The following is a 17,945-nucleotide window of genomic DNA, read 5'->3' on the forward strand; positions in this document are numbered from 1 at the left end:
CCACTGGCCAGGAAGAATTTAGCTTTCCAGATTCCTTCAAACTTCTGGGCTTCAAGCCAGCATATTGCTCTGCAGCAAGACACAGTATACCTGCCAGAAGAGGAAGAGGGGTCAGAGACGGCATGAACCATGTCTGTGGAGAGCGCATCCAGGACACTTGTCAGAAACTCATGCTTTTTGGCACCAGGACAACCTAAAAAAAAAAAAAATGCACATTTCCCCCCTCTGTTAGTGGAATTCACAAGGTATAACAGAAGTCTCTGTACAATGGAAAAAAGATTTAGTATTCAGAAATTAGTAAGTTAGACTTGCTTCATATGAATGAGATGATTGGATGCAGGCGCACTGTATTCGTACCTCATGCTCACCAACTGTACCACTATAATTCATAGGTGTTGACCTTGACTCACAGCAACTATCAATCATGGCATCTAACATTTGTTGAATTATGACATGAGATTAAGATTCTCAAGCTTTAGCCTCTGGTTGATCTCTAAAGCCACAATACAGGCATGTATGGGTGTCCCTTTGTTACCTGAGGCCTCAGATCCTTGGAAACATCCGCAGTAACCAAGTGCTCCCTACTGGGATTTTCACAAGGAAATCTAACCCAGGGTAGTGAGTCCAGACGCTGCCAGCCACCATTACATAGTTCCTGAAATCCCAAGTCTAGTTAGAAGCAATGTCAGGCAGATCTGTGGTTGCCTCCTTAGGGGCAGATTCATCAGTGCAACACATATCAAGGATCATGGATGTTCATACTTGTGAGCCCCAGAGCTCACCGTTTAGGATCTCAGCCCAAGAGAGATTCACCAATTCTGGTATCCAGAGCTCGACTTTCCACAGAGCATTTTACAGGCATGGTAGTGCTTTTTTACCAACCTCCCCTGCACTCACCCCCACTTGGGGTACCTGTCTATCAAGTCTGAGATATTCTCTCCATCCTGAGTTATGGTAGCTGGGCAGTAGAGACTAACATGCTAGTGTGGTTGAAGACATTTTGGTTTCATAGTTTTCCTTTAGACACTTGGGTTGTTTTATTGTTGTTATTGTTGTTTTGTTTTTTGTTTGTTTGTTTGGTGTGTGTGTGTGTGTGTGTGTGTGTGTTTACTATGATTCAAACAAATACTAGCTGCCTGTGGCAAGGATCTATGGAGGTCTGTTTTGACTTATTAAACATTCTAGCAGAAAACAGATGTTAGCCTTTCATAGAGTGTTTGGAACTTGAGACAAGAAAGACTGTGTATCTCTTCTGTGCTCAATTAAAAGGATGGATCACAATCTACAGAACAAGCCATACCCACTGAGTGAAGGAAGGGCTCTGAGAAACTGTCCTGAATCCCTGAGGCATTCTCCAGAAGGGAAACAGAAGCCTGAGATTGCTTCAAGTGGTTGCTGGCTCTCCAAAAACTTCTGGAAACCATCTTTGCTGGACAACTGGAGATGACACAGGCATTGATGGTGTGAAGACAAGGATGGGAAATCAAGCTGCAGGCCCATTGGAAGGGGCTTCCTAACTGCCTATATGCTCATCTGGCCCATGATACCTCTGAAGGAGGAGGCATACTGGGAAAGCATGGTAGGCCTTTGCAAAACCCTGAGGTGCACACATGAACTCCCCAGCGCTTGTCAGCCTTAAGAGACTCAAAGGGGAATATGGTGAAGGTAGCCATTGTTCACATCTTCTCAGAGAATGTCCACTGAGAACCTGTGAAGAAGCAGGGATCTGGTCACACTCGAACTCAAGCAAGGTCCTTGGGATGGATGCCAGGTATGAAATCCTTATTTTGTTTTACAGGAGGTAACTGATAAGCCATTTATTTTAGACTCTGACATCTATGTTTGTTATAGTTTTAGAGACATCAACAAATGGAAAAAGAACTGTGCATCACATCCAGAGAGGGCAGAATGAAGAAGTGGTTGGACTGGTTGGAGCAGCAACCCAGGAAGCTGCTCATGGCGGTCTGGGTTAGGAGAATGAAGGGAATGTCTTAACTACATGGATGGTCAGAGGTAATAGTGGAGATGTAAGAAAGAGACCCAGACAAAGAGCCAGAGTTATCTACAGGCTGTACCTGCCAGGTTTGTGTTGATTGGCCACCAAGTACCTTGAGCTGATTTGCTCGCTGTGAGAATCTGAGAGCCTTTTGCCTCCACTACAGAGCCTAGAGCCATACTGCCTTTGTGATACATGGACTGGGGCATAAGAACATTCCCAAAGTCCAAGACAAACAGATATGAGACTGACACGCTCAGAAGAGAGAGCTAAGAGCACCCATTGCCCTTGAAGGTGATGGCTTTCCATATATGAAAGGTAGCTGGACTATGTGTGTACAAAGTGCGTCACCAGGAATATGCACTCTGATAAAGTGCATATCCAAGAGAACTGACCTGGCTTGAGGTGAAGGGACAGTGACTTCACGTGGCCTCACAGTGGTCTGGTGTTATAGACAGAAGTCAATTCATTCTGCAGATACCAGTTCCCACACCCACACTACTAACCTGCCTATCCATCTCAGGAGCAGAGAGCCTTTGGTTTCCCCCGAGACATTACATCTCTGTCAGGACCACAGGCTGGCAGGAAACACAAGACTCATGGGTCATGCTCCATGCTTCCAAGTTCTCTTCTTAATCAAGCTGCCTGTCTTGGGGCCTGATGGAACGTTTCCAAGAAGAGTGACATTCCAGGGTAAGTGTCAGGATCAAGCATGCGGATCTTGATCTAACGGGACAGTCAGTTTATTTAGGAATAGTTCTGCTAGGAGGATGTTCTTCCAGTAAATGCATTACTGGGCTCAGAAGTCCTTGGCCCAGCAGTTGCTTCTCCAGAAGTTCATTTTCTATACCTTAAAAGATTTGTTTTTTTTTCTTTTAATCTTTCAAAAGAAATGTGTTCTGTACTTTCTATGAAACACCCCTATTTTTAAAAACAAGAGTCTTTTATTTAAAAACTACTGATTTCAGTACTTTTGCTTATGCTTATGATTTATCTTTTTTTCAGTATGCATTTATTCATGTTCACGACGGGCCTCCTGATTGCAGGGCAAATCTCCTCTGTGGATCATCACAATGAATGTAAACTTTCTCCCAGTAACCTACACGGCATGTCTGGCTACCACAAGGAAACCCCATGCAGAGCCAATAGAGGCAGAGAGCAGATGATCAAGAGAAGAGGCTGGGTGGTCCTAACCTGGGTCTTATAGCCATGCTGGTCAGGCACAAAGAGATGTTAGCCTCCATGCTAATGAAATACTGTGAGATTAGGGAAGGCCACTAGGATACAAACCCAGGCCTTGAGCTGGTCAATGTCCGTGAACTCCTGAGTCTGAAGTATCTGGTTGATGACAGGTTTTAGATTTGTGGGTACTTTCTTAGTTTAAAAAGTCTATTTTGAATTATAGCATTGAACCTGACATACAGCCAAATAACCCTCTGTCTGCAGCAACTTCTCAGTGAGGAATAACCAGAGTACTGTTTTCTCCAAGTTTAGAGTTTCCTTGAGCATTCTGGAACAAGCATTTCAAGGGACTCAGGAGTCTGGGGTAGCATGACGTTAGCAGAGGCTGGACCACAGCTTCCAGCTCATGGCACAAAGTGTTACACCTGATGTTTGAACCCACTTCAACACACAGGTTCTCTCCACCACGATAGCTCTAGACAATCCACAGTGTTGAAAAAATGGTGAATCCATTCAAACTCAGAGACACAGAAAGACAGAACGCGATAGAGGCATGAATCTTAGACCAGCTTAGTGGAAATCTAAAAGTGAATGGTCTTCAAAACTACAACCAGGATGGGTTAGAGGGGGTCAGTGTACTGACCCTGTCTGTGCCTGAGCAAGATCAAGGCCTCTGAGTTTTCCTCACTGCTCTTAAGACCACAGTAGTGGGGATGAAGGACCAGATTCACCCTTCCTGGACAATCATCCTAGTGTGTATGTGGTCAGAGTGGAAAGCACTCTTCAGATGACTTCAGTCTCCTTGCTGAGGGGGGAGTGAGGAAGGGAAGGTGGGCAGCCTTGTGAGCAGACGAGAGGCTGCTGTGGGCCAAGCCCATCCTGTCTGTGTACAAAGAAGACTCCATCCACCACACAGAGTATGGGGAGCTGGGAAATGGGTTTGGCTGAAAGGTCTGGGACTTAAAACAACTAGTAATGATCCATGGTCACAAGGCCTCTACTAAAACATGATATCACAGATATTCCTAGAAGGTGGCTGTTCCAAGTAGCTATCGTCTCCTCCTTGACTAGTCACAGACACATGCTGGGTGATGTGCTCCGGGACACAGGACCTATTCCCCCACCAACCCCCTGCTCTCTTTCCTTATGCGCAGTTCATACCTTCTTTAACATTTAAATTTACAACTATGAAAAGAATCAAAACTTAGACCCAGGCAACCAAGAGTTAGGAAAGTTTGCTCAGCTGCTTGGGTTTAGCTGCCTGCAACTTGTTACATAGGTGTGAAAAGCCAATCCCCTAATCCTTCCTCCAGGCTGGACCCCACAGAGGGTTTAGGATCAGGACGTGCTAGAGAAAAATCTCACTAAACTTTTCAAGTGTAAGATTTCAAAAGAAAACCAAACCCATTCTTGTGTTAACTCTATTTTTCTATTTTCTATATTTCTATACTTGAAATATTTATGCTCGGATCTCATTATTGTTCAGTGTATTTCCTGTCTTTTAAAGCATAGTTCCTGGGCTCCGGGATGCATGTTAAGGAGCTCACACTCATACATTGGTGGAAATCAGCTCTTGTTTAGGAGCCAAGGCCCAGGAGAGAGCTAAGATGATGGGGGAAAGCAAGCCATGGTGGGCACATGGCCAGTCAATGGCTCCCACTGGCCTAATCTTTTAAAGAAGCTATGGATATAAGGCCATGGGACTTCTCATAACAAACATCCCAGGAAGCCTTTGTCTTGGCTTAAATCTCCATAGGTTGGGCATCAGAAGGATATACACTAGGAATCTCAGGGACATGTCTGAAATATGGAGCTGCCTAGGCATTTATCCTCAAACCAGCCCTGCTGGTGCCTGGAATCTCTCTGAGTTTCCCAAGAGCATCGGTGACATTTGTCAAGGGCCTTGATGACAGCCATGACCCCCAGCCCTCAAGGTGCTTTAAAGGGAAGTGCTGCTGAAGAGATACTGAGAGAGTGGTCTTGAGTAAAGATTGGTGTCACTTCATAGGACTCATGGGACTTCTCTAGGTTCCAGTCTGTGTCCTTCTTACAAAACCTAAGGTCACAGGCCTCCTGGGGCAGAGTGAGCATCTCCGGACACATTTCACCTTGTAATGTGGCACTGTAAGTCTCTTCCAGGAGTCAGTGACAGTTCTGGTGCCTGGCCCCCACTACAGGCTGGTCTGGTCTCACTCTGTCATGCAAGAGAATAAACATATGCTGCTGCTTGGTGTCTTCCTGAGCTAAGGTTGTTGTATAGAAACTTCGCAGAGAATTATCAGGTAAGAGCTTTCTAGAACTGAACTGTCAATGTTTTAAAAACAGTTGATTGATAACAGCACTCCAGGAATCAACTCCAGTAATCCAGAGGCCATGGAGTCAAGGCAGAATAATCATGTCGTGCATGGGCACAGAGTCAGAGACCAGGCAACTAGGAATGAATGAAAGTGCACAGGATTGCGTCCAGCAAGAACAAGCTCTGACCACATACACAGTCTGAGATGTCTAAAGACATAAACACCTGGGTGGGTAACATCTCTATACATCTTAATTGAATGCTCAGTCAGTCCAGTTGGCCTCTTTAGGCTCCTAAGGATCTTCAGGAGTCCAAACACAGAACAGGTAGTTCTGAAATCTCCATAGCTCACGGTGTCTTCATGTTTAACTTCGAAACAGAAATGAAGGCCCATAGAGAAGAGAAAGTGACTCCTGAGCCAGTTAGCCTTGGCACACTTATGTCAGCCTCGTATAGTCAAACGTTGGCAGGGAATTTACCAGAACACCTACATTCTGAAGACAGGTCCCAGTTTAAGTTAGTTCCAGCATGTGCATTGATGTATATTTTGATAATGAACACTATAAGACATAGTGCAACACCAATTTCCCCCTTTTTGCACTGCTGAGATGGTAGCAGGTGTGTGGCACACACCAGGAAGATTCTGGGTGACTAATAAAAGGCTAAGTGTAAGGGATGTGGGTGGTCTCACCTTCCTGGGAAGTGCTGTGAGCCTTCAGCATAAGCATCTGCTTCTGTCTTAGTATCTTGACCAACCTCCAGGCAAAGCCCCCATCATTTTCCTCTTGCCTTTCACATTAGTTCCAAAGGACACAGCAAGGCTCCTAACTACTAGCTTGGAAACCCCAGACCTATTCATCCTCAGCCCTCCTCCCCACTCACTGCAGCTCTGTCTTGATGTTGCTCCCTCCATATTAACCCTCAGGCAGTTTCTTGCCTCCTTCTACCTCCCTTGCACCCCCAAAGCTACAGCAATAAAATGAAACACTTTCACAGGCTGCCACAAGTTTATCAATCAACGTGTATCTGCTAGTGTTTGACATGACGACACCCTTGCTTGAAGTCCTGGCTCTAACCCAGGGGATGACGTAGAGTCTAAGAAAGAGGCTCCACTAAACAGCTCACATGCTGGCTCCCACCTTGACCTCTGTGCTTCTCATGGGACCCCACTTCCTGTTCTGTTTCTATGACCAGTACTCAAATGTCATAGTTTCTGTTATCAACATTGTCTCGGTACTCTCAAATGACTGAGTTGGTCACACTTGTCTTTCTATTGTACATACTGTGATTCATATTGTATGTGCATGAAGGCCAAAGTATTGTCTCCTGACAGCTCTGGGATTCATGGCATAGGGGAGGCACTTACTAAAATGCTGTACATAGACTACATACCAGAACTTTACATGGGGTTCCCCTGGCTCTTAGTCCTGAGACTCTTGAGAGCTCAGGATTCATCTCCAAGATTATAAAAAAGAAGACACAACATATTTTTCTAGAGTTCTCTAGAGGTGGCTGATCTGATTGAGTTCCCAGTGGCAGGAGAAGGCAAGCTAGCCAATGACAAAAGTTGCTGAGTCACTATAACCTATTGTCCTCAAGAAGAAGGACCTATTGTCCTTTGGACTTCATGCACATTGGACTTGTGTGGTTTCTCACCCACACTCACAGAAAGCACAGAAAGATGCACTGCTCTTGTCTCAACAGGACAAGCTGCTGGGTTTCAAGAGGCTCCTCAAGGACAGTAGGGGACAGAGGAAACTTCTGCACTTGGGACTCAGGAGAATCAGGTGGGACAATGAGGTGTAGCAGAGCCACCCACTCAGTCGCAGACTTAACTATCTTGCATCTGGGTCAGGAGCATTGAGAAAAGGAAAAAAACAAAAACAAAAACAAAAACAAAAAACCAAAACCTTGGATCAATGACAGTCTAGTAGAGCCATGCCAGGAAAAGCTGTAAGATTCCGTCTTCAGCCTTCCCCTTTGCACAACACTTCATGATGATATCAGTGAAGACGGACATTAATTACCTGGCAACCAAACTGAGAAAGAGTACAAAGATGATTTCTTTCTCAAGAGGTTGGATAGCCAAAGTTTTAAAATTTATGATCCCAATCATTATGATTACTGGAATATTAAGGTAGCACCAACAGGAAATAGAATAGCCTAATGTCATACACCTAACGTCTTGGCAAGAGAAGCCATGCATGTAGCATCCTCACTGCAGATGAACAAGACTCTGCAGTCTTCCCCTAGTTCATCCAGATACTGCCCTAGAGAACTCGGGGCTTCTTTTCAGAGTAGAAGCTGGCATTCTCACAGGGGATTATGTAGTCAGGTGACTGAATGAGAGGGCTTAGGAAGGGAACATTAGAGGCACAGAGGGACAAGTTAGCTTCTTACACGTGATATCACTTCCATGGCATCAGGGAAAGTTGGACCATGGACTGAGACTCAGAATCCCACCTTAAAAGCCAGTGGCCTAGTGCCTGCTAATCTGCTCTCAGACTCAACTGCTCCATAAGTGGTGTATCTGCTCAATAAAAGTCAAAACAATCTAACTCATTTCTTGATGACCCTTGGGTTGCAGCAAGGAGAGTATTGTTAACGTAAAAAGTGCTATTTGACTGCAGGGATCCCTTCCTATGGAAAGATACCAGATGGTCTATATGTCATAATCTCAGACAAACTGGAATTTCTCAGGTGACAACTGTCCTATTTAATTTAATCTTTGGAGCTGTGAGTTTACAAAGTCAATGTACTGGGACAGCCCCAACCCTCTGATGACTTGTGTGGAAACTCATACAGTAGACGGCCATTCACCAAAGAGTAAGATTTGGGCTGCTCCAGGAGACCTGGCCCATCTTATATTATTTGTGTTCAGGAAGAATCAAAAGCAGACAGCAGAGACAGTGAGACAAGGTCAGAAAACATGAAGTCAAGATGACAGATGAACCTTGGTGAAGTAACCATATACTGGTGGCGTAACCACATACTGGTGGCCAGGAAAATGGACAGACAAGCACTAGGTGCCCATACACAGTGGGCACCAAGGTGAGAACACCCATGCCTGCCACCCAGGGTGGTACTCTTCAAGCAGAGCAGCCAAGATTATGTTCAAGAAGGAAGAAGAGTTTTTCAAAAGACAAGGCCAGCATCTCCTCACCCTCTGTCCTGGATCTTTTCTGGCTTTATCCTCAGAGATGGGATAACATACCCCTACCTGGTCATCAGGCATAAGACACACTGAATGGGTGCCAATGCTGGTGGGAGGCCAGGTGAGGTGTCAATGGAAGATCTGAGGGGTGCTAGAAAGGGCGGAGTACTCCAAAGTTTTTATGGAAGCCTCTATTTGTCTCTCTTAACCCTATAGAAACCTTGCTAAACAAGCCAGTCTGAAGTTGGGATGTAGGAAGGGGCTATGGTACAAATGAAGGAACAACTTATACTGGCTAAATGCTGCTGGCTTTGCATTTGCAAACAGGCTCTCTCTGGATTCCATCCCCAGCTTGTTTGTCAGAGCTGAGACGATTATCTCCCACAGTCTTTCCCTGGCCTTGCTCCAGACTCCTTCACCTACACTGTCATAAACCCAGGGCGTTAGGGAACAGGAATCCAGTTCCATTCTGAATGGAATGTTGTCACCTCGTGCTTATACATATTTATAGGTTAAGTTAATAACCTGAAGGATTTTCTATACCCCTAGAGTTTTACTTGGGAGGCAGCCACTGGATGGGGAAACTGGAAGCCATGTTTTCCCTTCAATAATGCTTACATCACCACTAGGAATCCTGTTTCCTCAGTTCAGAGGTGGCACAGCATGCAGCGCCCTGGCACATGTGCTTCCTGTCTGCTTTACACCCTGTCTCAGGAGGCTATCCACGGGTGGTGGGACCTGGACAAGAACGGCAGGCTGTGAGAAGCAGAGACCTGATACACTTTGTGCAAGGGACGTCCTTGGTCTGGTTCTGTGCCTGGCTTGGATCACACCAATCAGTCTTGGCATCTCTGGGCTCTGTATGCTCATTGCTTTCTTGTCAGAGTGGGCCCTGGTCCTCTGCATCCCAGTCATGAGAGCAGCATGCTGGCTCTGGTGAAAGCTGCTCTCCTTCTGTGTGTCTGCACAGTGCCCCAGTGTTCTCTGTCTCTGCTGCTTTAAACTTCAGTGAGAGCCTCAACTAAGGCTCCAGAATCCCAGGCCCACAGGACTGCATGGCACCCTACAGCAAGGGCCTGTGTGGGAAAATGTCAAACTTCTCAGCAAAGGGTGCACATGCTATCATGGTAAAATGTGTAGGGAAGAAGTCAGCATGAAAAGAAAATGAGGATGGAGAGTTGAGGCGGAAGACAAGCTGTGCTAATATGCAAAAGGTAGAGTCCTATTTGATGGCAGCAGCTATGGCAGGAGGAAATAAATGGTAGTCACTGTGACTGAACATGCAGGTTACAAAACACCCTTCCTGACAGGGCACAAGGAGCAGACTCCCTGTGTACTATGAAGCAAAAACTGTGTGTGAGGAGTGACTCCCGCCCCAGTGTGAATAAATAGGTCACTTCAGTGGGTGGGCAGACAAGACAGATGCTAAAGTCACAGGCCTGAGCCAAGCTTGGGCCCGGTACAGTCATGGACTGTGGGAACTAAAATAGGGGGCCCTGGGGAAGAGGGGGAAGGGAAAAGGCCCACACCCCGCCAGAGTTCCACCTATACTCTGGTCAGTCAGGCGTGGGAGGGCTGCTAACTACCTTCCACTCATCTCTGGGTGGGCATTCCTCTATCCCACTCTTCAGGGGGTGGCCAAGGCGCAGCCCTACCTGGGGAGCCCTGGAGCTACCTTGCTAAAGCCCCTGGGATTATAGGAGAGAGGGATAAGGGCAGTGGATCTTGATAAGCGGAGACTCTCTATAGTTTAAGAGATTTACTATAGAAATGCAGGGAGAAAGAGAGAAGGAAGAGAGAGAGAGAGACAGAGAGAGAGAGAGAGAGAGGAGAAAGGCTAGAGAGAAAGAGTAAGAGGGAGAGAGGAGAGGAGAAGAGAGAGAAGAGAGGAGAGAAGACAAAGAGAAAGGGGGTAAGAGTGAGGGGTAAAAAGCAAGAGACAAGTAAGATCATAAGAGGTAAGAGAGCAAGCAGGGGCTGAACAGCCCTTTTTATGGTCTTTACTGTTGCTAGGTAACTGGGGAGGAGTTTAGCCTGAAGATCAGAAGCTTGAGCCATTGCCTATGTGACTTCTAGTCATGCTTCTCTTGTGGGGGCTATGGGGGGCGGTAACTTAGGCAGGAGCCAGAATTCTAGGAGCATGAGGGAACGCCTACCATTCATGAAGGTGAATTATCACCACCGGGGTTCAGACCTCAGCTCAACTGGAGACCAGCTTGCAATTCCCCACCATGGGCAGAGGGTTACGTGGTTGGCACATGCCCATAACTCCCCAGCCCACTGTCACCTAGATTATGTGCTAGGCTGTCTTGAAATTAGGGCCATCTCCTCACACACATTCCTGTAACTATATTTCTTCAGGGAGAGCCCGACAAGCAAGGTTCTCCTCTTAGGATTCCCTGATACGAGCCCATGAGAACCCATGTGTCTCAAACTCACATGCTCAGCATCTGACTAGGACCCTAGGCTCTCCCTTGCAGAAGTGTTGGGCAAGATCACGCAGTTCAGGTACTTACAGAGTCCACTGGAACACACAGGAACTGGTCAGTCAGGGGGCTGTATTTTTATAAGCATATTCCAGACTAAGAAGTACATCAGGCAGGTACTACCAGATGCCTTCATATGCAGCTTAAAGTCCTAATGCAGATGCTGGCCTACAGCCCAGGGGCCTGGTGAGCTCATATAACAGTCCTGAAGAATGTTGAGAGTCCGGGTTGCTCTGACAACAGGAATCCAGTAGTGATAACGTAGTTTCAGGATGAGTGCCCAGTAGCCCTCTTTTTTGACCTTTGTTGGCCACAAATCATCATATACAACAAGACAGACCTACACACGGGGACTGACGGGCTTAGGGACAGCATGGCTGAACTTTCTCAGTGCCATGTCTGTTCTTGCTCTTTAAAGACCGGACATAAAGTACAACCAGTGCAGCTGGTCGCAGGCCTCCCTCATCACTTCACGTCCCCTGAGAAGCATGCAGTGCATGTAGTTGTGTTGGGCCATACAACCAGCCAGATGGCCTGGACAATCACTCCATTAAGCAAGTGTCTGACAACCCACAATCTGTTTGTTAGCTCTGGGCCTCTTAATGGAGGGGTGAGCAAGAGATTAGGTGTATATCTGTAAGGTGAGGATATGCAGTCTGGTGGAGGAGGTAGGCGTGAGTGGCCTGCATAGGACCCAGGTGGTGGGGACATGCATACACTGCCTGCTTGGGTTCCAGGCAGTAGAAACATGTATACGCTGCTTGTGTGGGTTCTGGACCCAGTTACTGACTGCTTCTAAGAAAACTGGGACTCTTAAGACACTGCACAAAACCTCACGACAGGTCAACTGGGAATTTGCTACCAAGCTGAAGGATGCACTATTTGCCTTTAATATGTAAAGAGTGAAGACGGAAAAATAAAATTACCAAAGGCCAACACCAAGGCAAAAAACTCAGACTCCTGAGGGCAACAATATGTGGCTGGACCCAACTTTCAGTGCATGTAGCTCTGTTGGGTCACAGCACCTCAAGCTAACCCTGCTGTCCCTGTTCCCCACAAGCCCTGCAGAACACAAGCATGATATAAGCTAGGAATTCTCTGGATTCCCAGTCAGCTCCTCAGCTGCCTAGGAGCTGATTCAGAACACTGTGCAGCCGGCAGAGCTCCCCTGCCTCCAGGTCTACACGACCATGCTCCACAATGCCTTTAAAGTGTGTCTGAGCACTAGGTGTGACTTCTGTCTGCTTAAGACTCCCCATAGACTCTCCCTTTGGTAGTTAAAAGGTCACTCCAAGCATGAGAGCTTGTGTGAAAACAGTGGTGAGAACCTGAAACTGGTCCTACTGGGTGCTTCCGAGAAGGCCTCGGAGCACACAGGCCAATAGTGGCTTCCAGGAAGCTCCACCTCATGCCTAGACTTTGCCACGCCTACAGCCACGACCTCAAAGGTGGAGGAAACACTGTCTTCGCTGAAGAACACACGAGTGCTTCCCAGAAATTGTCCCACCTGCAGCTATAGGCACCAGCTCTGATAGAAAAGACAATCTCTTATAAGCATCACCTGCCAATAAAAAAGCGTATGGCCAATGAGCTGAGGCAGGAAATAGGAGGTGGGACATCCAGAGAGAATTCTGGGAAATAATTGGAGGCAGGGGAGATTTATGCCACAGTGCAGTGGAGACAGATGTAAACCAGCTGGCAGCTAAACTCAGGTTAGAATAAACAGAAAAATGACTTACAAGCTAGTTGGAGAACAAGCCAAAGCTTATAGCCTAGATATTCATTAATAATTAGTCTCAGGGTTGTTATTTCTGGGAATTAAATAGTTGGACGGAAAAACTAGATTTTACAGACTCTTAAGTGTCCTCTTCTCCCTTTGTGAGCTGTAGAGGGGTAGGTATGGGTGTCACCAGGGAAGGGCAGGGGTTGATGGGCTGTAGCCCAGCTCCTTGCTGATTCTCTAGGCACAAAACAACTGCCTACTTCTACTAACTTAGAAGCTATATGGCCTCCCAGATGCCATGCAGAGAGGATGCTGGGGTGGCAAGTTCTGGGAAGCCAGTCTGTGCAAAAAGAGTATATGTCTCAAGAATTAAAAGTATGGCAACATACATCTCATGGCCAGACCAGAGCAATGGGCAGCGGTAGCGCTGTGGGTATGTCTGTATCCGGGTGTCTGCTTTATTCCTCTCATTACTCCAGAAAGAATTCTCCATTAGAAAAACTGCAGAGATAAAATTCCCACCGTTACATTGAATGAGCAAGTTGCCTGCTTCGCTCCAGGGAAGGTGAGAGGTAGTTACTATCTAACAAGATGGTGTGAAGTGACAGCGAGCCTCTCTGCTGAGCATGGCAGTGTGCCCCAGAGGTGTCCTGATATGACAGATATCACAAGGTCTTCAAGCTTTGAGCACCTCTTTGACTTCATGAGACCCTGATGACAAGACAGCCAAGTGGGGACTGAGGAAAGCATCAACTGTTGTCTGGGGACAAGGGGATCCCACAGGCTCAAGAAACCGATTAGATAGGAAGAACCCACGGGAAAAGATAGACCAGCAGTGCCGCCCGCCAGCAGCAGCGTCCTCAATCATTCCAGGAATTTCTGAAAGTCAATTAGCACATAAGGGGCAGCCATATCACCCTTTTGTCAGACAGAGACTCCATGTCACGGAGACTGCCTGCCCTCAGTTTGACAAGCCAAAAGAGAACTAGGATGAAATATTAAATCTTGTTCAAGGAAAACAATCTAGAAATTTCCAGGCCCTGCTATTTGTTCATTATAAACCATGCTTCCTTCCATTTTTGGCTACCCAGGAGCGTCCCGTACGCCTGTCACTGGTCTATATAGGTGGGCACTGAGGTCTTGGCCTGAAGAAAGTTATCAAAAGAATATAATCCAGTTTTTGCTTCCAGCAGGGTCTTTTCATAACCCTGCCTGCTATAGCTGTAACCCCAGAGGCCTGCCTGGATCACCTCAGGGAACTGGTGCGGCTGTCTCCACCCATGGACGTTCTCTAGCAGAGGACTGCCAACCTCCCAATGCCTGTGCCTTCCCCCTGAGGGGCCTGACTCGGCATGGTTGGGGATCAGCTGAGATATTCTTCTAATGAATCTGGACAATAGCTTCCCAGAATTCTACCCAAGCCTACTCAGGTACTCAGGTGTCAACAGAGATGTAACAAACACCAGTCTTCGTTTGTTCTCCCAGTCTCTCAGTCTTTCTAATTATGTCTGTCTGTCTGTCTCTGTCTCTGTCTCTGTCTCTCTGTCTCTGTCTCTGTCTCTCTCTCTCTCACACACACACACACACACACACACACGCGCGCGCGCACACACACACACACACACACACACACACACACACTCACACTCACACAAACACACACACTGTTGAAAAGGAACAACTCACATTGCCAAAGAGGGGTAACATCCTGACCAGCTCTTGATTCAGAACACAGGGTGGGTACTGGGGGTGAAACGATTTCAGATCACAGAAAATGATTTAGTAGGAGTGAAAAGAAAGGCAGGTCCGTTGAATGGAAGTATTATGAGGAGCTTTCAACTTGGCTATTGAGGAGTCTTAAAAAGAAAATCAGATTAGTCCTGGGCAAAGCCTAAATGGATAAAGTGAGCTAAGGTCAGGGGACAGCAAGCAGGACATTTATTTCTTCCAACAAGGTTATTTTAGATAAATGGCTTTAATAGCGAGGGAGGAAATATTTGTAATAGAATGGGGATTGTTTAGCAACAATTAAACATATTTGGTGTTGCCTGAGGACAGCAAGTCCTCGTATGTTTTTGAAGCCGTCTCTGGATGGCTGCTTACGCTGTTAACTTGTCTGGTGGGGCTTCTTTGGTGACTGAGAGTGACTTAAACTTCATTCTGTCTCATTTCTTTGTAAACACTACCCTCCGTACGTCGCGGTCAAGTAGCTTATCACATAACTAGTGATGAACGTGCCCAACCAAAGCTACACACACACAGTTCTAAACAGCTATGGCCGATGGAGCACTGCCTCCAAGAGTCGGCCCAGAGCCAGGACTCCTAGAGCTCTCTGTTGAATGTCCCTCCTGTCAGTTCATGTGTCATTTAACCCTGGCCCTGAGCTACTCAGCAAATCCATGGGTGTTCTTGTGAATGAGGTATTCATTATATTAAAATATTGGGAAACAAGAAGTCAAATAGAAGCCCTCAGATCTTTGGAATATTTATAGATGTTTTCTGAAATCTGACCATCTGTAAACACTCTTCGCTGTCAGTGCACCTCAGCACTCCTGGATGGGCATCCATGTGATGGGAAGCGTGTTTGAATTCTGCTGCTGCCTCCAGCTCTCTACAATGCTCCGGGCTGGGCCTTCTGCATGAACTATGCTCACTGAATAGGAAGGATGCTAAGATGTACCTGTCCCTCGTGGTCCTCCTGACCTCCCTGGTGTCCCACCAAGCTAATATGGTTTATGCCTTCCCTATCCTCCCAGCCCCTTTGCTAGCTGATTTTCCCAGTTCACCAAAGCTTTCTAAACATCAGGGCATTGGTTTTCGGATGACATACAGGTGAGTCACTGCCATGTTACCTCTAATCACAGCTAGCTGCTTAGTTGGCCCCGTGTAGAGCTATCCACACAAGGCTATTATCTTCAGGATGATGTTCATAGTGGTGAGCATAGAACAGTAAATTGAGAAGGCCCATTAAAGCACAGGGTGCTGACATGTGTTCAGTCCCTAAGGTGAGGCTGGCCCTGCTGCTCATAAAAATGAGGTCTATGGGTAAGGCTGATAAGCCTCTCAGATTCTTTTTCACTAGGAACCACCACAGAACTGGTACCAACCCTCTCCCTACCTGCCTGGTAGAAGGAGGATGGCACAGGATAGATACCCTCTGTGTGTGTGTGTGTGTGTGTGTGTGTGTGTGTGTGTGTGTGTGTGTTTGGGGGCTAGGGAAGCAGATGGCAGGAACAAGTTTCTGTATGCACAGAGGGACACACATAGCTTTACCCGTATGTTCAAGTTTAGAGAATTGTGTCTAAACACAGTATGAGCTAGGACCATATAGCTCAGTTAATAGAGCATGCAAGAGGCCTTGGCTTGGCTTCTCCAGCATCACAGAAAAGAGGTGAGAAAGCACATGTCTGTAAAACCAGAACTCAGAAGTGAAGCAGGAGGGTCCGGGGTTCAACATGATATAACAAGTTCAAGGTCAGCATAGGCTATATGAGACCCTGTCTCAAAAATTTTAAATGAATAATAAATACACAAGCATAAAGCCACCATGTTCTCAGCTGACTCATGTCTGAATTCAGCACTTTATCTGACAGGAGAAAGCATGAAAGTTGACGTTTAGTTTCTAAAAGAGAAGCATTGCCATGTCTCGCAGTCAGGGAATCCCCTGGCTGTGGAAAGTGCTGTCTGCTGTCTGCCCATCCGCTTGGCAAGAAAGGTAAACACCAACCTCTCCATGTGTCATGCAATACCTGGCAAGAATGCATAGCTTAGGGTCTAATTACCTTCGGAAAGCAAGCTAAGCTGTGCCTAGGGCGAGGTGAGGATCGTTTTCTGCTGCCTCAGAAAGTCATAATTAATTTTGAAGCAATTTACGATCGTGCTAAAATATTGCTCGAAAAAGATAGAAGGCGGCTTGATGGTTTGAGTCGAGGGTTATAATTACGCCTGCGATTGCTGTGGGCTGCCAAGTAGAGAACACACTCCTGAATTTCTTCCTCCTTTCACTGGGTAATGAGAGCAGAGGTATAAAGAAGGCAGTGAACTGCCAGGATCAGTTACCATTCCCACCCTGGAAATGTTTATTCGTTTAAAGCCTTATGCCACAGGCAAGGCACGTGGCTCAGTTGGGAGAATGCTTGCCTAACATGCACCAGACCCCCGGGTCCAGTCCTCAGTGCAGCATGTGTTTGTAACTCTAGCACTCAGGAGGTAGAGGCTGGAGGATTAGGAGTTCAAAGGTCACCCTCAACTATGCAGCGAGTTACGAGAAGCCAGTGTAGGCTTCATGGGACCTATCTCAATAAAAACAAAAATTAAAAATTAAAAAAGAAAGAGATTGATGCCAATTGAAATCAACAAATGTTTCTCAATACTGGGTCCCCAAAGGATGGCAAGAGAAAGAGTCTCGAGATTCCTTGGTCTGTCGTATCTGGTGGCCTCTGCACTCATGGAAAGGAGCAAGAGGGCTGGGTCTCACCCAAGGGAACCTGTGAGGTACAGGAAAGGGGCAAGAAAGAGTAGGTCCACATCTTCACCTGGTATCTCAAGCCCTGGATACAGAGGTGTACACCAGACAGGTGCATACTGATGGAGAGGCAGAGAGGGTGCCTGGAAGGTAAGTCCTAAAGGAAGAAGAGAACACATTTCTAATAAAGATCCCACTGAATTCCTCACAAATAGCTCGTTAGTCACAAGAGAGTCTGAGGAGAGGAAGACCAGTGCAGGTGGAATAATGGGGCACATTGGGGTACATTGTTCAAACCACCCATGGGCTTTTAAAACTTCCATTTAATTATGTTTGTGTGTGGCCATGGGCACATGGATGCAGGAACATCAGATGACCTTGGAGCTTGAATAACAGTGTGGAGCACATATGTGAGTGCCGGGAACCAAAACTGGTCCTGATCGAGAGCAGTGCCTGTTACTGATCGCTCATCTATCTCCCTGGCCGCTCAGCATACGGTACTTTAATTAGGAGCAAAAGAAGAGAGGTTTGCCTAAGGGGAAAAGATGGCTCTGCGACTATTTTATGTTTTTCTTAACCTGGTTTTGTTTACTTTTCTCAAAGCCACTATAAGGCAACCAGAGAGAAGCCCCTGGCATGAGAG

The 17,945-nt window shown here is 46.6% G+C and overlaps 1 protein-coding gene across 1 annotated transcript in view; it reads right to left on the minus strand.

Moving 5' to 3' along the window:
- Positions 1–17,945, minus strand: part of Smoc2 (SPARC related modular calcium binding 2) — a 123,011-nt gene that overhangs the window by 6,942 nt on the left and 98,124 nt on the right. The window contains exon 10 of the mRNA XM_021186294.2: positions 91–193. Within this exon, the coding sequence (XP_021041953.1) occupies positions 91–193 (103 nt within the window). The remainder of the gene's footprint in view (positions 1–90; positions 194–17,945) is intronic.

The sequence above is a fragment of the Mus caroli genome, unplaced genomic scaffold, assembly GCF_978045245.1.
Source record: "Mus caroli unplaced genomic scaffold, Mus_caroli_1 scaffold_18, whole genome shotgun sequence".
NCBI classification, from domain to species: Eukaryota; Metazoa; Chordata; class Mammalia; order Rodentia; family Muridae; genus Mus; species Mus caroli.